The 22,386-nt window shown below is 42.9% G+C and overlaps 1 protein-coding gene across 5 annotated transcripts in view; it reads left to right on the top strand.

Annotated features, from left to right (window-relative positions):
- Positions 1–6,060: 6,060 nt before the first annotated feature.
- The window catches only part of myocd (myocardin), a 72,739-nt gene continuing 56,413 nt past the window's right edge, over positions 6,061–22,386 (top strand). For 2 of the 5 annotated variants that reach the window (XM_034194045.1, XM_034194044.1), the window contains exon 1: positions 6,061–6,366. In XM_034194045.1, the coding sequence (XP_034049936.1) occupies positions 6,312–6,366 (55 nt within the window). In that variant the 5' untranslated portion in view covers positions 6,061–6,311. Of the gene's footprint in view, positions 6,367–15,965; positions 16,049–22,386 lie in introns of those variants that run through there. The other 3 variants (XM_034194046.1, XM_034194042.1, XM_034194047.1) reach the window with 2 other exon arrangements.

Raw genomic sequence — 22,386 nt, 5'->3', positions numbered from 1 at the left:
GTCTGTTGTTTTAGGCATGTCAGTGTGCTGAGCAGTCCAGCATGTGATGGTTTCCCCTTTTTGGCATTTTAAAAGACGTGCAAACGCTCTAAACAAATTTCAAATCTGCAGTTTCAAATTGTAAAGGTTTGTCACCCCACCATCCAAAAAAAGTGATATTTTTGGATCATAACAACCTCTTGAAATACCTCATTATTGCAGGAGGCCGAATAAAATCAAATGAAGGCAAAAATATTAATGTTTTTTTTTTCTGGGGGGGGAAAACTGGTCACATTTGAATAATTTAATTTCTTTTTAAACTTTACATCATTGATGTGTTTTAATGATTTTTTTTTAATAGGTTTTAGGTTTAGATATCAATGCTAAACTCTCCTCGATAAGATTCATCATGTCACCAGGTTGCTCCATCTCACTGTTTCCCCAAAGTGCAAATGTCATCGAAAATAATCAATAAAAAAATGGCAGATGATCAATGTATGGATTAAAATCTCACCAAGGATTTCTTAACCTGCTTCTCCACTACATTTAAAAATGGATATTCATACGCAACTGTATTAATAATTCCAGATTCTTTTGGTACAGAGCGCAGCCGTGTTAGCAATTATAGTTAAGGATTAGGGTTATGGATTATGGATTTATTTCATTTTCAATTTTTCAATTTATTTTCACAAATAAATTGAAAAATCACAACAGAGTTGCCTCAAAGTGTTTCACAGAAGTAAGCTCCAACCTTACCAACCCCCAGAGCAACAGTGGTAAAGAAAAACTCTCTCTGAGGAAGAAACCTCAAGCAGACCAGACTCAAAGGGGTGACCCTCTGCTTGGGCCATGATACAAACATAAATTACAGAACAATTCACAAAACGAATATACAGGAAAAGCTGTTGGCGCACAGGACAGAAGGATCGCCAGCATAAATACCACACCCATCTCTGGATGGAGCTGCACCTTAAACAGAGAGAACAAACAGAATCAGGCATCAGAAAGACAAAAAATACAGTATAATTTGTCAGCATTAAACAACAAGAAAAACAGAAGAAATATTAAGGTGATCGCCGGCCACTAGCCCTAAACTTCACTAAAAGACCCAGAATTTAGATAAAGTTGAGGTCACGGCACACTCCATTTACTAATAAAATTAATTAAAAGAGTAAAAAGCGCAGAACTATACTATGCCAGTATGCTAGTCATACGAAAGGGAAAATAAGTGTGTCTTAAGTCTGGACTTGAAAGTCTCTACAGAATCTGACTGTTTTATTGATGCAGGGAGATCATTCCACAGAACAGGGGCACGATAAGAGAAAGCTCTATGACCTGCAGACTTTTTATTCACCTTTGGGACACAAAGTTGTCCTGCACCCTGAGAACGCAAAGCCCGGGCCGGTACGTAAGGTTTAATTAGGTCAACTAGGTAGGGAGGTGCCAGTCCGTGAACAGTTTTATAGACTAGTAGCAGAACCTTAAAATCTGATCTCACTGGGACAGGAAGCCAGTGAAGAGACGCCAAAATGGGTGTAATGTGGTCAAACGTTCTGCTTTGTGTCAAAAGTCTGGCTGCAGCATTTTGAACCAATTGGAGACCCCTAATGCTGGACTGTGGTAAACCAGAAAATAGAACATTAGTCTAATCTAGAAGACATAAACGCATGGATCAGAGTCTCAGCATCAGCCATAGACAGGATGGGACAAATCTTCGCTATATTTTGCAGGTGGAAGAAAGCAGTCTTCATAATATTTCTAATGTGGAGGTCAAAGGACAACGCAGGATCAAAAATTACCCCAAGGATCCTCACTTTGTCAGTGTGATGTAGGACACATGAGCCGAGGCTGAGCGTTAACTGGTCAAATTGATGCCGATGTCTCACTGGACCAAGAACCATCATTTCAGTCTTATCAGAGTTTAAAAGCAGCAAGTTTCTAGACATCCATCTTCTCACTGATGCAAGGCAATCCTCTAAGAATTTTATGTGAACGAAATTACCAGCAGTTATCGGCATGTATAACTGAGTATCATTAGCATAGCAGTAAAAGGTAATCCCAGAAGGCCGCAATATGCGCCCAAGGGGTGCTATATAAAGGGAGAAAAGCAGGGGGCCTAAGACAGACTCCGTGGAACCCCAAATTTCATGTCACTAAGGTTAGAGGTAGTGTTACTGTACAAAACCCAGTGAGAACGACTGGTCAAGTATGACGCCAACCATGCAAGGACACTCCCAATCCCAAAGTGATTTTCCAGCCTATTAAATAGCATATGATCATACCGGCGCCACGGATGTCAGAGTTATCAAAAAATTACAAATAAAAAAGAAAGAAAAAGAAATACTGGAAAATATAGCAAAATATTAGTTATTCAGTAATATCACGTATTTAACAAATAAACCAAATTAATTAACTAAAGTAATTAATTTTAAAACAAACGGATATGGTGTGTGTCTGTGTTCAAGCGATTTGATAGGTTGCTCAGTCAGTCTCTTACAACGGTGTAGCCTAAATACACGAGCTTTCCAGGAGTGCACCCAATTCATTACGCGTGCTCAGAGGCACGTCCCCTCCGGTGCACACTTTTTTTTGGGGGGGGGGGGGCAACCCCGCCCCCTGTGATAAACTCAGCGCCCCCTTAATATTTTTTTCTGGCGCCGGGCCTGAATATGATGATCCACTGTATCAAATGCAGCACCGAGATCTAACAGCAACAGAACCGTAGTGGTGTCTGAATCCATTGTAAGCAGGAGATCATTCACCACTTTAGTGAGAGCCGTCTCTGTGGAATGATATTTTGTAAAAGCAGACTGCAGTGGCTCTAAGAGATCATTCTTGGTAAAATAGTCCACGAGCTGCCATGACACCACTTTTTCCAGAATTAGGGTTATCGTTAGGGATGAGGGTAATGAATTACAGTTAGGGATTAGGATTATGGATTAGGGTTATGGTTGGGAATTGTGGTAAAGGTTACAAATTTGGTTTGTGTTGGGATTAGCTGTTAAATTTCAAGTGTCTCTGATGATATGAATGATGACTAAACGCTATGAGCCGTTGCAAAGTGAGCTGCTGTGGCCTACTGGAAGAGGGCATCTGACTATTGAGCCACCAGAATGGTTTCGCATCCCGATCATATTAAAGCCCCCCTGACACACACGCACACACACACTCTTCGAGTATTAAATGACTGCAGTGAAGTTGCGAGAGTCACAAGTACTTTAGATCCGCAGAAAGTGTTTAAAATCGTTACTTCAAAAGGTAATTTCGGCCGAACATACAGATAGAAAACCAGTACAGCTGCGTAATGTTGTTGTCACGTCACCTACATTGACCAATCAGAAGCACTGCCTACGAACAGAGTTTTGTGCTGTTAATGCGGCTGCCTATGGACAGCCTCTGACAAATCAAATTGGATTTAAATGTGTTCACACAGACAGATAAAGGAAATGTGTTGGGGAAAATTTCCAAGTTTCCCAGTTCCATGCAGTGTATAAATTAAATATTCCAGAATTGGACCTGGACCAATTGGAATTCTGCTGTGCAAGAGATCTAGACGTGTGCAAAGATATTGCTCAAATTTTCATACCTTTTGCACATTTTAGACAAACCTGAAATACAAGGTCTGTTAGAAAAGTATCCGACCTTATTTTTTTTTAAAAAACCATATGGATTTGAATCACGTGTGATTACATCAGCCAAGCTTGAACCCTCGTGGGCATGCAAGAGTTTTTTCATGCCTGTCGGTGACGTCATTCGCCTGTGAGCACGCCTTGTGGAAGGAGTGGTCCAGCCCCCTCGTCGGAATTCCTTTGTCTGAGAAGTTGCTGAGAGACTGGCGCTGTGCTTTATCAAAATTTTTTCAAAAACTGTGAGGCACATCCGAGTGGACGCCATTCAAGAAATTAAGCTGGTTTTCTGTGAAAATTTTAACGGCTGATGAGAGATTTTGGATTGTTTCTATTGCTGTAAGGACTTCCCACGGAGCGGGACGTCGCGCAGCGCTCCGAGGCGACGTCGTCATCCTGTTTCAAGCTGAAAACCTCCAAATTTAAGCCTCTGTTGACCCAGGACATCGTGAGAGAACAGAGAACTTTCAGAAGAGGTCAGAATCAGCAGTTTATCCGGACATTCCACTGTTAAAGGAGATTTTTTTTAATGAAAGACGTGCGGACGGATTGCCGCGTCGGCTCGCAGATGGTGCGGCACGCCCGCCACAGGAAAAACACCTCCGTTGGAAGCCTTAAGGACAAGATGGAACAAGCCCTGCTGTTAAACAATTTCTCAGATACTCACTCAACTGAAAGCCACCAAAAGCCGCCTGGATTTTACAAATGGTTATCAAAACGGAGGTTTTTTTTCCTGTGGCGGGCGCGCCGCACGGCTGCGAGCCGACGCGCCAATCCGTCCACACGTCTTTCATTAAAAAAATCTCCTTTAACAATGGAATGTCCGGATAAACTGCTGATTCCGACCTCTTCTGAAAGTTCTCTGTTCTCTCACGACGTCCTGGGTCTACAGAGGCTTAAATTTGGAGGTTTTCAGCTTGAAACAGGATGACGACATCGCCTCGGAGCGCTGCGCGACGTCCCGCTCTGTGGGAAGTCCTTACAGCGATAGAAACAATCCAAAATCTCTCATCAGCCGTTAAAATTTTCACAGAAAACCAGCTGAATTTCTCGAATGATGTCCACTCGGATGTGCCTCACAGTTTTTGAAAAATTTTTTATCAAGCACAGCGCCAGTCTCTCAGCAACTTCTCAGACAATGAAAATCCGACGAGGGGGCTGGACCACTCCTTCCACAAGGCGTGCTCACAGGCAAATGACGTCACCGACAGGCGTGAAAACTCACGCATGCGCACGAGGGTTCAAGCATGGCTGATGTAATCACACGTGATTCAAATCCATATAGTTTTTAAAAAAAATAAAACTGTCGGTTTCTTTTCTAATAGACCTCGTATAACTGTTCCTCTCACCTGAGACTATTTAAGAGATGGTAACTGACAAGGTTGCCTTCGAGAAGTAGTAGTCAGTGTTCTTCTCAGATACTATGAAGAACATCATCTGGATCACCATCCACATCAAGTTTTAATAAGCTTAATAAGTTAAACATCTTAATGAGTTGAATCGTTCCACCTTATGTCATTGAGATGAGACACTTTTTTGCGTAATCTAGCAAATACGCAAACAAACCAACAAACAGATTAAAACTAATGAGAGTGTAATCAGGTAATTAGAGGGCACTCTGAGATCAATCCCTCCACCGAGACTCAACAGTCCTCTGCTCACCTGTCCTTCGCTCAGTGGAAGTACAAGTGGGGGCGCTGTTTTCCTAAAGTACAAATATCATGGAAATCAGTGGGGGGATGTCATAAAAATGATCAATAACAAATGTCATCTGATCAATGTATGACTTAAAATCCAATTAAGTCTTTCTTAAACCACGTCTCCACTAAACTTAAAGTGGATCTGAAAGTGCTCGTATGTGTTTTAGAAATTCTAATAACAATCAGACAAACAGGACGACAGTGTGACGATCGTAGCACAAATAAATGTTAAAATGCACAACGTTCAACATAAAACACTATTAAAACACACACACACACAAAATGTAGCAGAATTCAGAGTTATGGTGAAAAGTTACAAAAAGCAACAAAAATGGCATTTAATTTACACGCACACGTTTGTTGTTGTTGTTTGTTGTGTACGAGTCTGTTTTCCATCATTACTAACAAACAAATTCCACACAGCTTTCCAGGAATTCCATATCCATTATGTTGTAGGTAATGCTTAGGAAGCGCCGGGAGCAGAGTGGTCGAGGCTAATCCCAGTTTGTGAACGTAGTGGGTGAAACATGATGCCACCCCTGCTTTTCCCACTTTCTACTTCCTGTCTGTTCAGAGTCTTGATCCTTCGGTCTTCCGCGGTCAGTCTGCGGGCTGATAGGCAGATATATTTACACTGGTGGCAGGGGAGGAAGAAGTCATCAGCCAAATCCTGTCCAGCCTCCGGCTGAGGCGGGTGGGGCTAGAGGAAACCCTGGGTCGTTAGCCCCTCCCCGCACGGGGCATATCTCCCTCGCTGTCCCCGGCCCCGCTCAGAGCGCTCGGCTGGATGGGACCACAGACTCCCACATCGGAGGAGGCAGCACACACGAGCCTGTTCCTCTCTTCTCCAGGCTCTGCCTGTCGTCACGACCTGTTGATGCTTCAGGCGGGGTCCGATCTGTCTCACTGCAGCCCGGGTGGCAGAGGTGGCACGTGTGTGCCACTTCTCTGACGAGTGCGATTTCCTTTTGCCCTGTTTGTACACTGGATCCGTACGTGAAGCATTATGACTCTTCTGGGCTCTGAGCACTCCATACTGATACGAAGCAAGTTTAGATCAGGTAAGTCGGACGCGGCGGACCTGCGGCACTTGCTTGCTGCGGCGCTGCCACGTTAACTGATGCATGTGTGGAATTCCAGCTGTTTGTCTGGAGGGATTTACAGACGATCCCACGTGTTTCCCGCGAACGCCGGTACAGTATCTGCTTTGTGTTCTGACGGTGATGACGGCTGGACTGAGTCCTGGCACCGTGCACAGTCTGCTCAGAGGTTGTGCACTTGTTGCGTGCCGGCCGCTAACCTGCTCCTGAGGGACGCTGGTGCAACTTTCTCAATTTGTGGCTCTGATAAAGGGGATTAGGCACCAGAGAGGAGGGGGTCAAAGGTTATCACTATGTGACTGAGGTCTGCATTGGATGCTGACGGTGTGTGTGTGTGTGTGTGTGTGAGGCTGTAGGGACTCCAGCGCTGATTTAAACTCTCCTTAACGCACAGCAGCTGTTGGAGCTCCAGGTTCTCGCTGCCTTCATCTTTCCTCCTCACACACAGACCTTCTCTCACTGTAACGTGCTGGAGAGCAGGCATGTGTATTCTGACCAACACTGCCACCTCCCTGAGGAAAATGTAACTGATGGCCCCGACCTGAGCCGGCCTCACTTTGATCACCACAAACTGCTTGCAAAGCCAAAAACCCGCGGCTCCTCCGGCCTTCCCTTGAGCCGTAATTGCTTTCCAGAAAGGGGTAGGGTAAATGATGCTTTTCCTTTGGGTTGTTTAGAGCAGATTAGCATGATGGGAAATGACCCCCGGTGCTCCGGGGAACACAGGGCGGGTGGAAAGTGCTCCGGAGCAGCAGGAGGCTCCAGTAACATTCACCGCGCTGCTTAATGTGGCACAGCTGCAGCACACGGAGGTTAAACCTTCGTCGATAACAGGTGAAAACAGAAATGAGCAGTTGAGCAAATTTATGACGCTGTGAGTGAAACATTACGCGTGAGCGAAGTGAAACCGGCTGTAAATCTCTGTGATAACCGGCGACGACAGGAGGAGTCTCGGGCGGTCGGCTCCTGCAGGATTTACAGTTTTCTTTAAGCTGCAGCAGCGGGTCGAGTTGCGTTCAGCGGCCTGCAGCGACGCTGCGCCTGCACCACATTGTCAAAGTCATGGGAACCGCTGCTGCATGGATGAAGCTAAAAGGAGCGATAGAGATCTGACTCTAAGTGCTCCCACAGACCAGCAAATGTGTGTCACTGACTTGCTCTCATGCCATTTTGATTAGCAGCTCCGCGGGCTGTGGGCGCTGACCGACCGCCGTTACATAACCGAGGTGTCGCCTACGACTTGGGTCGGTGTGAGGCGCCGTCAGCCACACGTCAAAACAGTAACTCAGGGGTTTTGGTGTTGTTTTGCACCAGATAGGAATTATTGGTGCTTTTTTTGCACTATTGAGTCGAGTGAGGCCCATTTTCCTGCACTTTTTAATGAAAATCTTAATTTTCACTTCATCACTCTTAAAGAGTTTTTTTTTCCCCCTCACACATCCCTGTTTTGAAATTGGTGGCAGACCCCAATTTTGGTGGTCCGGCCTCAGAGCGCTCACTGGTGCCGCGTGTCACCACATGCGCAACACTACTACAGAACCACAACAGGGGTCCTCGTTGGCACCGTGGGCATCTCCCTGGACTTCCTGAGGTCCTCTGTGCTGAGGCACCTGCACACGGGATCAGACTCACGGAAGCGCACACTCGCAATTCAAATCATGCAGCTCATTTCCTGTTGTTAAAAGAATAAAAGACGTAAGTCGTATATCGGCCCTGAGGCCCAGTGGTGCTGGTGCTCAGCTCCGGATTCTGAGGTGTCAAGCGGATGAGAGTCGACGACTCCCCCTGGATGGGTTGCAGGTTAATTCCTCACCTGAGGCTGGTTCCAATTTACAGCTGGGTCGACTGAGACATTGCAGATGAAGAGTCCTGTCCAAGGACACAGACAGGTAGCGTGAATGAGATTCAAACCCATGTCTACATATTGGCAGGCCAACTCCTTACCCACTCAGCCACCTGCTCTTGTGTTAAAAGATTAAAAGACAATGCAAATAAAGTTAGAATAACACTTTCCAAACACATAAAGTGATGGGCAGTTTGATCTCATTGGCGTTTTAAGTGCTGGACAGATGTGACGTGTGCGTCCTTAAACTGTATCTGCACAATCTAAAAGTGATGCATTATATCTTCAGGTGACCCGTGCTCACTAATATAAGATACATACACAGAAACCAGACCCAGGACTATTTCGTTGTGTCACCGTGGCGCCTTCTCCTGACAAAGCTAATAATCTGGACACCCGCCACCGACACAAAAAGGTATTTCAGCCAAGAATTAAAAAAACGTACATCTTCTGAAACACAAACCTTCATCCCCTGACTCTCCTGCACAGTCACAGTAGGAGAAGCAGCTCCAGAAACAAGACATTTTGGCTCCCCTGCATTTGGCCTACGTGCACAAATCTGGCTCAAAGTGTCCGAGACCGCAGGAGTGAAATATGTGGATTTTCACTTTAATGCAAAGGTATTAGAGTAAAATAAACACAATACTTCATTTAGGAACACCTGTTTATTAGAAGTTATACAGCCGCACTCATCCGTCTGTCGGGAACACATTCCTGTTTGTGCTGGAGGAAAATTCCGGAGGATTGATGTAACAACACGCGATCGGTGTCTTTGGCAAAGTTGTCATAGTTTAAGTATAAAATTGAGGTGTTAATTATTATTATTATTAGGATGTTTCTTCATGGTGTGTGTGTGTGTGTGTGTGTGTGCGCGCACGTGTACGTGTGGAACAGCTCACACCAGCTCGTAGAAGAGATGTTTACAATTTATTTCCACTATAAATCTGAGAAGTTGTAAATGTGTCCGTTCTCTTGTCCGCTCTTTGTTGTCAAGAAGTCAAAACAAATGTCTCGAATTCAAAGTCTGCAGTGAGAGAGTATCGTGAGCCTCGGTGACCTGTGACTGCACCTCCTGGGTCGAGTCCTCGTCCTGAACAGTGGACCCTGTAGAGTCCACACAGACTGAGCGGATTATGTGGCAGGATTATTGTTTTCCGTAAATATCACAGAGAGCATCACGGGGCCATTAGGGGAGCTAAAAATCAAAGAAACACATGCAAACTTAAGTAACACTCGCTGTTGATTATTCACATTATTTCCACATCGATATTGAAAGGTTTTAGGCGCCACACAAAACTGACAAAAAAAACTGTTCTTTTTCCATCACTTCATCAACACAAAAATCAAATTCAAATGTTCAAATATTACTATTCCAACAACAAATAGGATTTTTTCCCCCACTGCGTGTGTGCTCACGTACATACAGACCCTGTGCAGACCGCGGCTTTTAAATATCAAATTCATAATTTAATACAGATGCACATTCCTCAACTGTCCAGCAGGTGGCACTGTTCAGCAGGTCGCAGCACAACACGTGATGTCTTCTTTTGCATGTAGGTTCAATTCAGTTTATTAATGTAGTACCAAATCACAACGCAAGTCACCTCAAACCTCACCCCCCACCCCACCCCCAGGAGACAACAGTGGTCAGGAAGAACCACCATTAGCATTTCTTTGAGGATGAAACCTCAAGCAGACCAGACTGAGAGGCGTGACTAACAATTACAAAGATGAAATGAACAAAGTAAAAAACGAAAACAGAAAAAAGTCCATCTGTATACTAAGAGACAGTTGTGTGTGTGTGTGTGTGTGTGTGTGTGTGTGTGTGTGTGTGTATGTCTGTCCCTCTCTTGTCCAAATGACAATTTGTTATTGAGCCAAACCTGGCACACATATACTCTGACACATGGGGAGTGACATAGGCTATTGAGCACTTTAGTAGTAGTACAACCCAAATTCCAATGAAGTTGGGACGTTGTGTAAAATGTAAATAAAAACAGAATACAATGATTTGCAACTCCTCTTCAACCTATGTTCAATTGAATACACCACAAAGACAAGATATTTAATGTTCAAACTGATAAACTTTATTGTTTTTGTGCAAATATTTGCTCATTTTGAAATGGATGCCTGCAACACGTTTCAAAAAAGCTGGGACAGTGGTATGTTTACCACTGTGTTACATCACCTTTCCTTCTGACAACACTCAATAAGTGTTTGGGAACTGAGGACACTAATTGTGAGTGTCATGATTGGGTATAAAAGGAGCATCCCCAAAAGGCACAGCCGTTCACAAGCAAAGATGAGGCGAGGATCACCATTTTGTGACAACTTTGTGAAAAAATAGTCCAGCAGTTTAAGAACAATGTTTCCCAATGTTTAGTTGCAAGGAATTTAGGGATTCCATCATCTACAGTCCATAATATAATCACAATATTCAGAGAATCTGGAGTACTTTCTGCACGTAAGCACAAAGGCCAAAAACCAACATTGAATGCCCGTGACCTTCGATCCCTCAGGCAGCACTGCATTAAAAACCAACATTGTGTAAAGGATCTTACTGCGTGGGCTCAGGAACACTTCAGAAAACCACTGTCAGTTCACACAGTTCGTCACTACATCTACAAGTGCAAGTTAAAACTCTACCATGCAAAGCGAAAGCCAAACATCAACAACATCCAGAAACGCCGCCTTCTCTGGGCCTGAGCTCATTTGAAATGGACAGATGCAGAGAGGAAAAGTGTGCTGTGGTCTGATGAGTCCACATTTCAAATTATTTTTGGAAATCATGGATGTCGTGTCCTCTGGACAAAAGAGGAAAAAGACAATCCAGATTGTTACTAGTGCAAAGTTCAAAAGCCAGCATCTGTCATGGTATGGGGGTGTGTTAGTGCCCATGGCATGGCCAACTTACACATCTGTGATGGCACCAACAATTCTGAAAGTTACATCCATGTTTTGGAACAACACATGCTGCCATCCAGAGACTGGCCTGCCTGCAGTCCAGACCTGTCGCCCTTCGAAAATGTGTGGCGCATTTTGAAGTGCAAAATACGACAATGAGAACCCCGGACTGTTGAACAACTGAAGTCGTACATCAAGCAAGAATGGGGGAAAAATTCCACCTACAAAGCTTCAACAATTCGTGTCCTCAGTTCCCAAACACATTGAGTGTTGTTTAGGGATGGGTATTGATAAGATTTTATCGATATCGATGCCATTATCGATTCTGCTTATCGAGCCGATTCCTTATCGATTCCCTTATCGATACCTCGTGAATTTTGTACTAAAAGTAGGTTTTACAGGTTTTCTATGTATTTCCTTGAGTCTTAAAGTAAATAAATATGAAATTAGTCACTGTATCCTTGATCTCTGGACATAAATAAAAATAAACAAAACTGTGTTTTGCTTTGAAGTTATTAATTCAGACTGAATTCTATCATTCTATCTTGACTTGTCAGAGAGCCGCGCAACGTTTGGAGCTGTGTGAACAGAATGGAGGACGATTCTCGTTTCTTTCTCGCAATGAGACAGGAGTCCCTGTTAGTAACTTTAATCCGCACAAAAGTGAATCACAACTCATATTCAGGGATGAAAGTGGTGAAAAACAAAAAAAGCTGAAACCCAAAATTACCCCCCAACACCACCTGCACGAAAATGTTTCAATTCTAGAAACTCTGAAATGCAATCTGGGACAATTCCAAACGATAAACTGCAGTGAGTGCAGCATCCATTTAGGTGAGAAAAAAAAAATACAACTTATTCAAATTCATTCCAGTAGTATTCTGCTCTTACTAGGATTCAGCAGTTTTCTAGTTTGGCAGATAGTTCTGGAGGAAATCACTAAAGAAATTAACAAACTGAAAATATGGTTTGACCAAAACAAACTGTCATTAAACTTAAATAAGACAGAGATGAAATGGAGGTGTGAGAGTCACTAGGTGTTTACAGGAAACACTTATTTCTGTATGTATTTATGTGCATTGTTAGTTGCTATTATATATTTTCTGTTGTTTCTATTCAGGTTCTTTTTGTCTCTTTCTCCAAAATTGTGTATAATAATCATTAGATTATTAATATATATGCAAAAATAAATTTAAGGAATATTACAATTTGAAAACAAATGCACCCGAACGTGATGACGGCTGCAATTGCTTAATGCTAACTTTTAACATTGAAAATGCCATAGACATGCTAACGCGTTAGCATCGTTCCCGTTTTTAAGTTATAAAATACATCAACTGTTTCAGAAGACCATAACAGGTCGGTTTAACATAGAAAAGGTAAATAATACTCACAGACGTATGCTCTTTGGGGTTTTAGCGGGGGAAAATTAAGCGAAAGAAAGAAATAAACGAAGCAATCGATCGAAGCATTGCTTCAATCTGCGAACCACTGCTTCGATTGGTTCAAGGTTCAAAGCAAAGCCGCGCTGCAGAAAAGTTGATTAAGGACCCGCTGCAGGGTCTGTAATCAGTGTAGAGAAATGATCATTTTCCTGACAAACACCGCCAAAACAACAGCCACTCTGAAGGACCGATAACAGAATAGTTAAGCACAAAGCTTATTGATGTCGGTGGATCGAATCATTTCTTAACGATACCTGAAAGGATCCGGTTCTCGATACCCATCCCTAGTGGTGTTAGAAGGAAGGTGATGTAACACAGTGGTAAACATACCACTGTCCCAGCTTTTTTGAAACGTGTTGCAGGCATCCATTTCAAACTGAGCAAATATTTGCACAAAAACAATAAAGTTTATCAGGTTGAACATTAAATATCTTCTCTTTGTGGTGTATTCAATTGAATATAGGTTGAAGAGGATTTGAAAATCATTGTATTGTTTTTATTTACATTTTACACAACGTCCCAACTTCACTGGAATTGGGGTTGTAGTAGCAGTAGTAGTAGTAGTAGTAATAGTAGCTGTAACTTCTTTAGGCAGCTTTAGTCGCACCCAAAAGTTGTCTGGAATCCGGGATAGGTGGCAGGTGATAGCTTTGTTCGTGAAGATGAAGTTTTCATTTCAGTCTTTGAATCGAACCCACCGGGGTTGAGGAATCAGCTGGTTAAAATAACATATAATAGGTCCACTGGGCATCGTGACCCACAGTTCATTATAAACAGCAGACATCCATACATGTCAACCCCTTGAGGTCCACCTGTATAACCAAGTGATAAAATCAACACAAAATCCTTATAACCTCCTAAATCGCACCAAAATCAGTTTTATTACAGTACACACAACTGCATAGCGGTATCACATAACTGGGGTTTTGTCCATATATTAAAAACTAACACCAGGGCTCTCCATGGGCTCTTTTATGGTGGACGTCCTCCACAGTTAAATCCTCTTGCTCCACAGTAAAATTGCTTGCTGTCAATAAAATCAATGTCTACAAGTACAATGTAGGTATTTTGTACAAACTCAATATATTTCCCGTGAATATAGTGTCACACAGCTGTTCTGTTTTTACAGAAACAAGAACTCAGAGTAACAGATCACTGCTCATAACAATCTTTGGCCCTACCATCTGAGACTGCTCTGCACTACAATTGGATATTGGAAAACCATGTGACGGTGGACCAATTCCAATTGGACGCTCACATTGCGCACATCATCACACAGCTTCTATGAGGAGTACAAAGATGGTGGATGGCTGGCCGAAAGTCCGCGTAGTTAAGAAAAACAACTGTAAAATAAATACTTTTACAACAGAAAACCCTGAATATCCATAAGACATTATTTGTACGTCTGTATGACTCTGAAACTCGGAAAAATCTGTATAATTTACGGACAATCCGGTTAGGTTGACATGTATGGACATCATTCTTCTGCAAGTTTGATCCAAAACCACCTGAGCAAAATCTGGAGCAATGTTTGAAACACAGATATTTTAGACATTTCAAAGTACTGACAAAGTTTTAGCGCCATCCCCAGCCAGGAATTGTCTGTTCTTTAATTATGTTTTTACTTTCCACTTGTGTCCATCAGCTTCTATTCTGATGTCTTCTTTCTCATGTGGATTCTAGAACAGTATTTCTACCAAAGGTGTTTCAAAGTGACCATCACTGACTTGCAGTATTGAGGAAAACTTTTGGCACCATCCACAGCTGCACATTCTGTCTATTTTTTAATTTCACTTCTGGTATATTTCATTGTGTATTTGCATACGCACTGGGCAGCGTGTTTCTCCTTGGCGGTTGCTGACTTAAATCTGAAGATCAAAAGGTCTGTGGAATACTACACAGGCAGCACAAAACTGCTTTGGGGATTGATGTGGTGCATCAGACGCTCACCACAAACTAATCACTTCATCCTTCTTATTGATTCTTTTTAATTTGGTGACTTGCAACATGACAACATTTTTTTTCTAAGTTATTCTCTACACAAATTGTCAGGGATGCACTCACTCACTCACTCATTTACATATTTGTTGTCCAAATCCAACCTGTTACTAGTATAGGCAAAATACAAATCAATTAGTTTTCAAAGGATTAAAAAAACTACTTTATTTCTTTGATGGACATGAACCTAAACAGACAGCCAGCCAGCGGTCAGCCAGTAACAATGTGACTGTAAAAATATGAGTTTCTCAAAAAAACAAAAAACAACACACAGGCTAACTAAAATAAATGATGCATGATATTTGCAGACGTCTAAACTCTGAGTGCTGCTGTCGTTTACAATAAACCACATTAATAGAAAATGAAAAAACAAACTGTATAACAAATCATCCTGAGCTGATGATAAACGTTTGCTCTCTACGACGTTACGGCTGGCGGGTCGTGACCCCAGACACACACACACACACACTGTAAATGATAACAGATGTCAGGTGAAGGGGCGGAGCCTGGTGTTGCATAATGGAGGCATCTCCCAGGAGAGACGTTTAGTGGTGCCTGAGCTGACATTTGGTTCATCTTAAAGTTATTAAAGCTCAAACACTTCAGGTTTCAAGCTCGTCATCCTTAAAGGTGGCAGTAAATTAAACCGCTGTAAACTTTGAGCGTACACGTGTCGGACTCGGTATTTTGAGGTGATGCAACTTTTCAGTTTTGCACCACGACATTTAAGATGTTCCTGTGTGTACTCCACAACAGTAATGGAGTTATTAGTAATTTTATACCTTTTTTAAATATTAGAACCCGTTACTGTGTGGCAGCATGAATTCTCACAGAGTGAATGGCGTCTGAGTGACACACGTTCAGCCTCATGAGCAGGTACCTCAAATCGTTAATACGTGCATTCACCAGAGAAACGTCACAGAGTCACAAGGATGACCCGACCTGCTGCAGAGAGAATCAGAACAAAAAACAAAGATTTACAAAGAAACAGCAGCAAAGTTGTCAAACGCAGACTTCAGCTCCAGATAAACGACTTCAGCACCAGATAAATGACTTTAAAAGTGTGCGGGGGGGAGAAAAGGCTTCTGTCTGTTTTGAGTCGGAGCGACGTCGTCCTCACAGGAGTCAAATTTTATTGTCAAATGTGGACACAAATCAGCTCTGGAGTGGAGAAATGTTGATGGCGGTCACAGGATCAGACTGTAACAGCAGATTTTAATCTTTGGAAGAAGGAGTTTGACCCCTGACCTTCTGGAAAATCCCACGTGTGGAGTCAGAAGAACAGTCAGCAAAGTATGGACATCTCCAGCTCCAGAGCTGCCGTCTCACTGCGAATAATTAACAAGCGTCCACGCTTTACAGTGAACGCTGCGTTTCTGCCGCCGCTGGATTCATGCCGCCACCATAAACCACCTGTGGGAAATAATTAACAGTGAGAAGACAAGCACACGGCGTGAGTGGGCCTCGGAGAAAGCAGGAACATTTCATACTTGTGTGTCACATCCAGGATCTCGCCGGGAGACCTTCAGATAAGAGTTTGGAGGAAAAACACGCTCGCAGACAAAGAAAGAGAAAGAAAGAAAGAGAGAGAGAGAGTCACAGACAGACACGGGGGAGAGTCTGTTTATGAACCGCGCACTCCCACCTTAGACCACTTCCACACACACGCACTCTGAGCGTGCAGAAATGTGCACACAGGGACCACACACTGTCGAGCTGATCTGTTTAAATGCCAGGAGCTGTGTTATCATCCCCGACATCCTGCTCGCAAAACTATTCGTGAGCAAGCAGCTTGTTTTTTTATTTTTATTTTTTGTAGCAAGTGTAGCTACACACCCGAGCATTGATTGTTGCATTTGGTTCATTGTAAAGCAACACATGCATATTATATGTGCAGGATTCCTGCTCTCCATATCTGGTAATCTCTTGGTGCATTTGGCACATGACCAGTAGGGGGCAGTGTAGCAGATGGGAAAGTAAGCTCAGCGGTAGAACGGATGTAGTCAAGCTCATACAAGCGCTCCAAAGCCAGGTCAGAAGAACCCTCTGTGGGTCCACGTGGGACAAAGCAGTGCAACATGTCATTGCCTTTTTCCAGCTGAAGCAGTTGTCAGTTTCACAGCCGCCGCTCACGTTGTTTAAATCGGAAGTGCACTTGCATTCATCTGCACTCTAGTGCGTGTGTTCGTCTTAAAATGAGGTCTGGTGCATTGCAGACTGTGAGGCAGCAATCAGGGATTGCACCAAAAACCAGACGTAAAATAAAGCACAGTGTTTATACGCAGAGTATTTATATGGCGCAATATACAGACATACCTCACGATGCGCACACGCCCGACAAAACTCAACTGAAAACAATAATTGAAGTTTTAAAAAATGCTAATGTAAAAATGCAAAGCTGACCACGCTGCTTCATTGCTTCACCTCAGGGAGCTTTGGGGGCTTCTCTCAACTCACGCGCTTTGGTTTTTTGCATACAGGTCCATTTAAAAGCCAGAAAACCTCTTAATAAATCTGACTTGGTTTAGCTCCCAAAGCTTACCTATGATTAATTAATAATTTTGTGCCCTGCACTTTTCCTTGCACTCAGATTTCTCACCCTGTAAGTGGCAAAAATGGAGTTTGTCGCACCTCAATTAAACCATGGCTGCGCACTTTAGACTGTGCACTATAGATTGACGAGATCTGGTGCCGTGTGTTTTAATTTTGTTTGGAGAGTCGGGACGAAGCTGGTCACCACAGAAAGCTTCATATTTCTGTCGGTTTGGTAGTTTTCCTGTTTTTATTACCCTTTTTTAATAACCCCAGTATGAAATACGGGGAGATAAAGCAATAATAATGTCCATCCATTTTCGCTTGTTATTGCGATATCTCAAGAACCAGTTGGCCAATTTAATATTTAACATAAGTGTGTAACTTGGGTGATGCACCGACACTTTGTTTTTTCAATTTCAATTTATTTTCATTTATATAGCGCCAAATCACAACAGAGTTGCCTCAAAGCGCTTCACACAGGTAAGGTCTGACCTTACCAACCTCCAGAGCAACAGTGCTAAGGAAGAAACCTCAAGCAGACCAGACTCAAAGGGTGACCCTCTGCTTGGGCCATGATACAAACATAAATTACAGAACAATTCACGGACGAATATACAAGAAATGCAATTGGCGCACAGGACAGGAGGATCGCCAACACGAATACAACTCCCATCTCTGGATGGAGCTGCACCTTAAACAGAGAGAAAAAACAGAATCAGGCATCAGAAAGACAAAAAATACTGTATAATTTGCCAGCATTAAACAACAAGGAAAACAGAGAAATACTAAGGTGATCGCCGACCACTAGCCCTAAACTTCACTAAAAGACCCAGAATTTAGGTAAAGTTGAGGCTGCGGCCCGCTCCAATTACTAACAACATGAATTAAAAGAGTAAAAAGCATAAAACAAAACTGTACCAGTATGCTAGCCATATGAAAGGGAAAATAAGTGCGTCTTAAGTCTGGACTTGAAAGTCTCCACAGAATCTGACTGTTTTATTGACGCAGGGAGATCATTCCACAGAACAGGGGCATGATAAGAGAAAGCTCTGTGACCCGCAGAATTCTTATTCACCTTAGGGACACAAAGTAGTCCTGCACCCTGAGAACGTAAAGCCCGGGCCGGTATGTAAGGTTTAATTAGGTCAGCTAGGTAGGGAGGTGCCAGTCCATGAATAATTTTATAGGTTAGTAGCAGAACCTTAAAATCTGATCTCACTGGGACAGGAAGCCATTGAAGGGATGCCAAAATGGGTGTAATGTGGTCGAACTTTCTGCTTCGTGTCAGAAGTCTGGCTGCAGCATTTTGAACCAATTGGAGAGCCCTAATGCTGGACTGCGGTAAACCAGAAAATAGAACATTGCAGTAGTCCAATCTAGAAGAGATAAATGCATGGATCAGGGTCTCAGCATCAGCCATAGACAGGATGGGACGAATCTTCGCTATATTTCGCAGGTGGAAGAAAGCAGTCCTAGTAATATTTCTAATGTGAAGGCCAAGGGTCAACGAAGGATCAAAAAATACCCCCAAGGTTCTTCACTTTGTCAGTGTGATGTATGACACACGAGCCGAGGCTGAGCATTAACTGGTCAAATTGATGCAGATGTCTCACTGGACCAAGAACCATCATTTCAGTCTTATCAGAGTTTAAAAGTAGGAACTTTCTAGACATCCAACTTCTCACTGCTGCAAGGCAATCTTTTAAGGATTTTATGTGAATGAGATTACCAGCAGATATCGGCATGTATAACTGAGCATCATCTGCATAGCAGTGAAAGGTAATCCCACAACGCCGCAATATGTGCCCAAGGGGTGCTATATACAGGGAGAAAAGCACAGGGCCTAAGACAGACCCCTGTGGAACCCCAAATTTCATGTCACTAAGGTTAGAGGTAGTGTTACTGTACAAAACACAGTGAGAACGGCTGGTCAAGTATGACGTCAGCCATGCAAGGGCACTCCCAGTAATCCCAAAATGATTTTCCAGCCTATCAAGTAGAATATGATGATCCACTGTATCAAATGCAGCACTGAGATCTAACAGCACCAGAACCGTAGTGGTGTGCGAATCCATTGTAAGCAGAAGATCATTCACCACTTTAGTGAGAGCTGTTCTGTGGAATGATATTTTCTAAAAGCAGACTGCAGCGGCTCAAAGAGATTATTCTCAGTAAGATAGTCTACAAGCTGCCGTGACACCACTTTTTCCAGAATTTTAGAGAAAAATGATAGATTTGATATCGGCCGATAGTTTGTCAATACACTAGGGTCAAGATTAGTTTTCTTAAGTAATCGTTTAATCACTGCATATTTGAAACGTTTAGGAACAGATCCAAAAGTCAAAGAAAGATTAATAGTTTCCAGCACAGTTGGCCCAAGAGTGGGATATTTCCCACATATAATCGGGGATATTTAACATGTTGGATTTTTTTGGCCCAATATCGCTGTGTGTGTTGTGAGACCACTGATGTAAGAGGCATGATGTCAATATTCATGACAGCAATACCACGTGCGAGAACCAGATCCAGGGTATTTCCACTAATGTGTGTCAAATCCCGAATGCATTGCCGAAATCCTAATGCATCCACAGTTTCCATAAATGATTTGCAGAGGGGATCAGAAGGCTTATTTATATGAATGTTAAAGTCACCAATGATCAGAATGTTATCTACACTAGTTGACAAGTTAGAGATGAACGTACCAAATTCATCTAAGAATTCAGAATATGGGCCAGGAGGCCTATATACTGTGACAAAGTAATACGACTGATTTTTATTCTTCTGACCTTGGCAATGTGTAATATCCTGAGCAGAGCGGAGAATCAGATGCTCAAACGAGTGATATTTGTAACCCCCAACATCTAATAAGCTAAACCTAGATTTATAAATAAGAGCAACACCCCCACCTTGCTTCACATCACGAGGGACGTGACTAAATGTATATGCTAGTGGGCAGGCCTCATTTAAGGGGAGGACAGCTGTAGGTTTAAGCCAGGTTTCACATAGCCCAATCATATCTAAGTGATGATCAATAATTAGATCATTGATCAACAATGATTTTGAGGACCGTGATCTTATGTTAATGAGACCCAGTCTAAGGATCTCAGTGGGGTTGACAGTTGAACTGTTTGGGTTTAGGGGTGGTTCCAGAGTAGCATATATAAGATACCTAGAAGTAGGTTTAGGTTTAAGACAATCCACGCATGTTGTAGGTAGCAGACATGAAATCTTTGCTATTGCTGGAACAAACACTGGGCCATCCTCAATTTCAACATCATCCAATATAGTAATGGGTATTAAGTTTGGAAAGCATATCCCTCTATGATTTTATGGATACGACTATGGAAGCAGGCCACAGTCTCAACTTGTTGAAATTCCCTCCCTGGCAAATAAACTGCACTATCACCATAGTGGATTTTCTGCACTAAATTCCCCGCTAAGCTAATGGATTCCACACCTACAGTTGTCATAAGCCTTGCAGGGTCTCTAATCACCTGCTCCATGGCCTGCTGTAGATTTCTAATGTTACCCTCCCTGTACAGCTCTATCTGTGTTCGCAGACAAGATGGCGGCGCCTTCCCCAGTAGGGTGGAGGCCGTCCGGCATCAGCAAGCCACGGCGGCCCCAGAACGAAGGCCAGTTATCAATAAAGCTAAAGCCTTGCTGTCTACAAAACTGTGCCAGCCACCTATTTAACGATGTCAGCCTGCTAAACACCTCATCAGTACCCCGGGAGGGGAGGGGACCAGAGACTATTAATCGATGCAGACACATCTTTCTGGCAAGGTCACAAGTCCTCTCTATGTCCATTTTTGTGACCTCTGAGTGCTTCATCCTGATATCATTGGTGCCAACGTGAATAACTGTGTGACTATATCTCATGTCATGTTCCTTAGTCTGTCTTACCTTCTGCAACGTCAGTACCCTAAGATGAGATGCAATGTCGGGAGCTCTGGCCCCAGGAATACATTTAATGTCCGCCGGCATCTGTAACGTGACTTTGCGGGTGATAGAATCCCCTATCACTAAAGTCCGGTGTTTCGGCCTGGAGACAGGAGTGGAAGTCACTTGTGGGCTCATAGAATTCACATCTGGCAAATCCAAAGGGGAGAACCGATTCATAGTTCGCACTGGCGATTGTGATCGGGGTGCCACAACCGGACACCAAGCCCTACGGGGCTTCCTCCGCCTAGCCACAGTCCAAAAGCCATCCTCCACAGCCGGTGTTTCTAACCTGATGCTAATGGGCTCACTAGCCGGCCCAACACTAACCTCATCTGGAGTGCCCGTAACATCTAACTCCACTGCGCTAAGAAGCTGCTCTAACGTATGGACACGGCTCTCTAAGAAAGCCACCCTATCTTCCAACGTCACGCAGGATTTACGGAGGGTGTAAAGTAGAATTAGTAGTGTACTTTGTGCACTAAGAAATTCAAGAATGTAGCCAAGCAAACACGAGCTAACCAATAATGGATAAGCTAACCACTCCTAAGGCTCACACAGACGCAAATAAATGTATTAAAATTCACAGCAGTTACACTGAAAAACTAACAGAAGTATTAAACAGGTAAAAAAGCAGCAGCTATAAAATACACTAAACAGTTAATTAACTAACAGGAGTGTAAAAAAATTAAATGAAAAAATGATGACGGGGTCCGAAATAGCTAACGCGAGCTAACCGCTAGCAAAAATGCTAGCCGCTCCTAAGATTTTAGACAGGAGTAAACTAATTACTTAAAATTCACAGCAGTCCAACTGAAAAATGAACAGAAGTTAAACAGGTAGAAAAGATACAGCTATTAAAAGTAACAACAGAGAGGGGAGGGGTCGACCTAGCTAGTGAAAGCTAACCGCTAGCAAATGCTAACTGCTAGCGATTCACAACAGGACTGTTGTTAAATAACGTTCAAAGTAGATACAATTAATAACCAGAAGAGTGCTAAACAGAAATAAAAGAAACGTATACAACCGTGTGAAGTTCAGAGTGGCATCACAGCAACAAACAATCCGTCAGAAGCATTACTGATTTACTGATCTGTGAGGACCGGGGGTGGGGGGGATATGTCATGTCCTGATGACTCTTGTTGTTAATTGTTGTTGTCCTGTATAGCTGTGAAGGAATAATGTGGCCATGATTTAAACATTAACGGTATCAAAACAAGAGCGAAATGTCTGTTTAATGGTCATTTTAGTCATTTATCAAACCAATCTGACAAAAACGTTTTCCCGAGCCTTCAGACTATGTGATTTTTCTTT

Source organism: Thalassophryne amazonica, chromosome 18 (genome assembly GCF_902500255.1).
Source record: "Thalassophryne amazonica chromosome 18, fThaAma1.1, whole genome shotgun sequence".
NCBI lineage: Eukaryota > Metazoa > Chordata > Actinopteri > Batrachoidiformes > Batrachoididae > Thalassophryne > Thalassophryne amazonica.
Note: the sequence above shows the minus strand (reverse complement) of the source record. Positions and strands in the feature narration are given on the sequence as shown.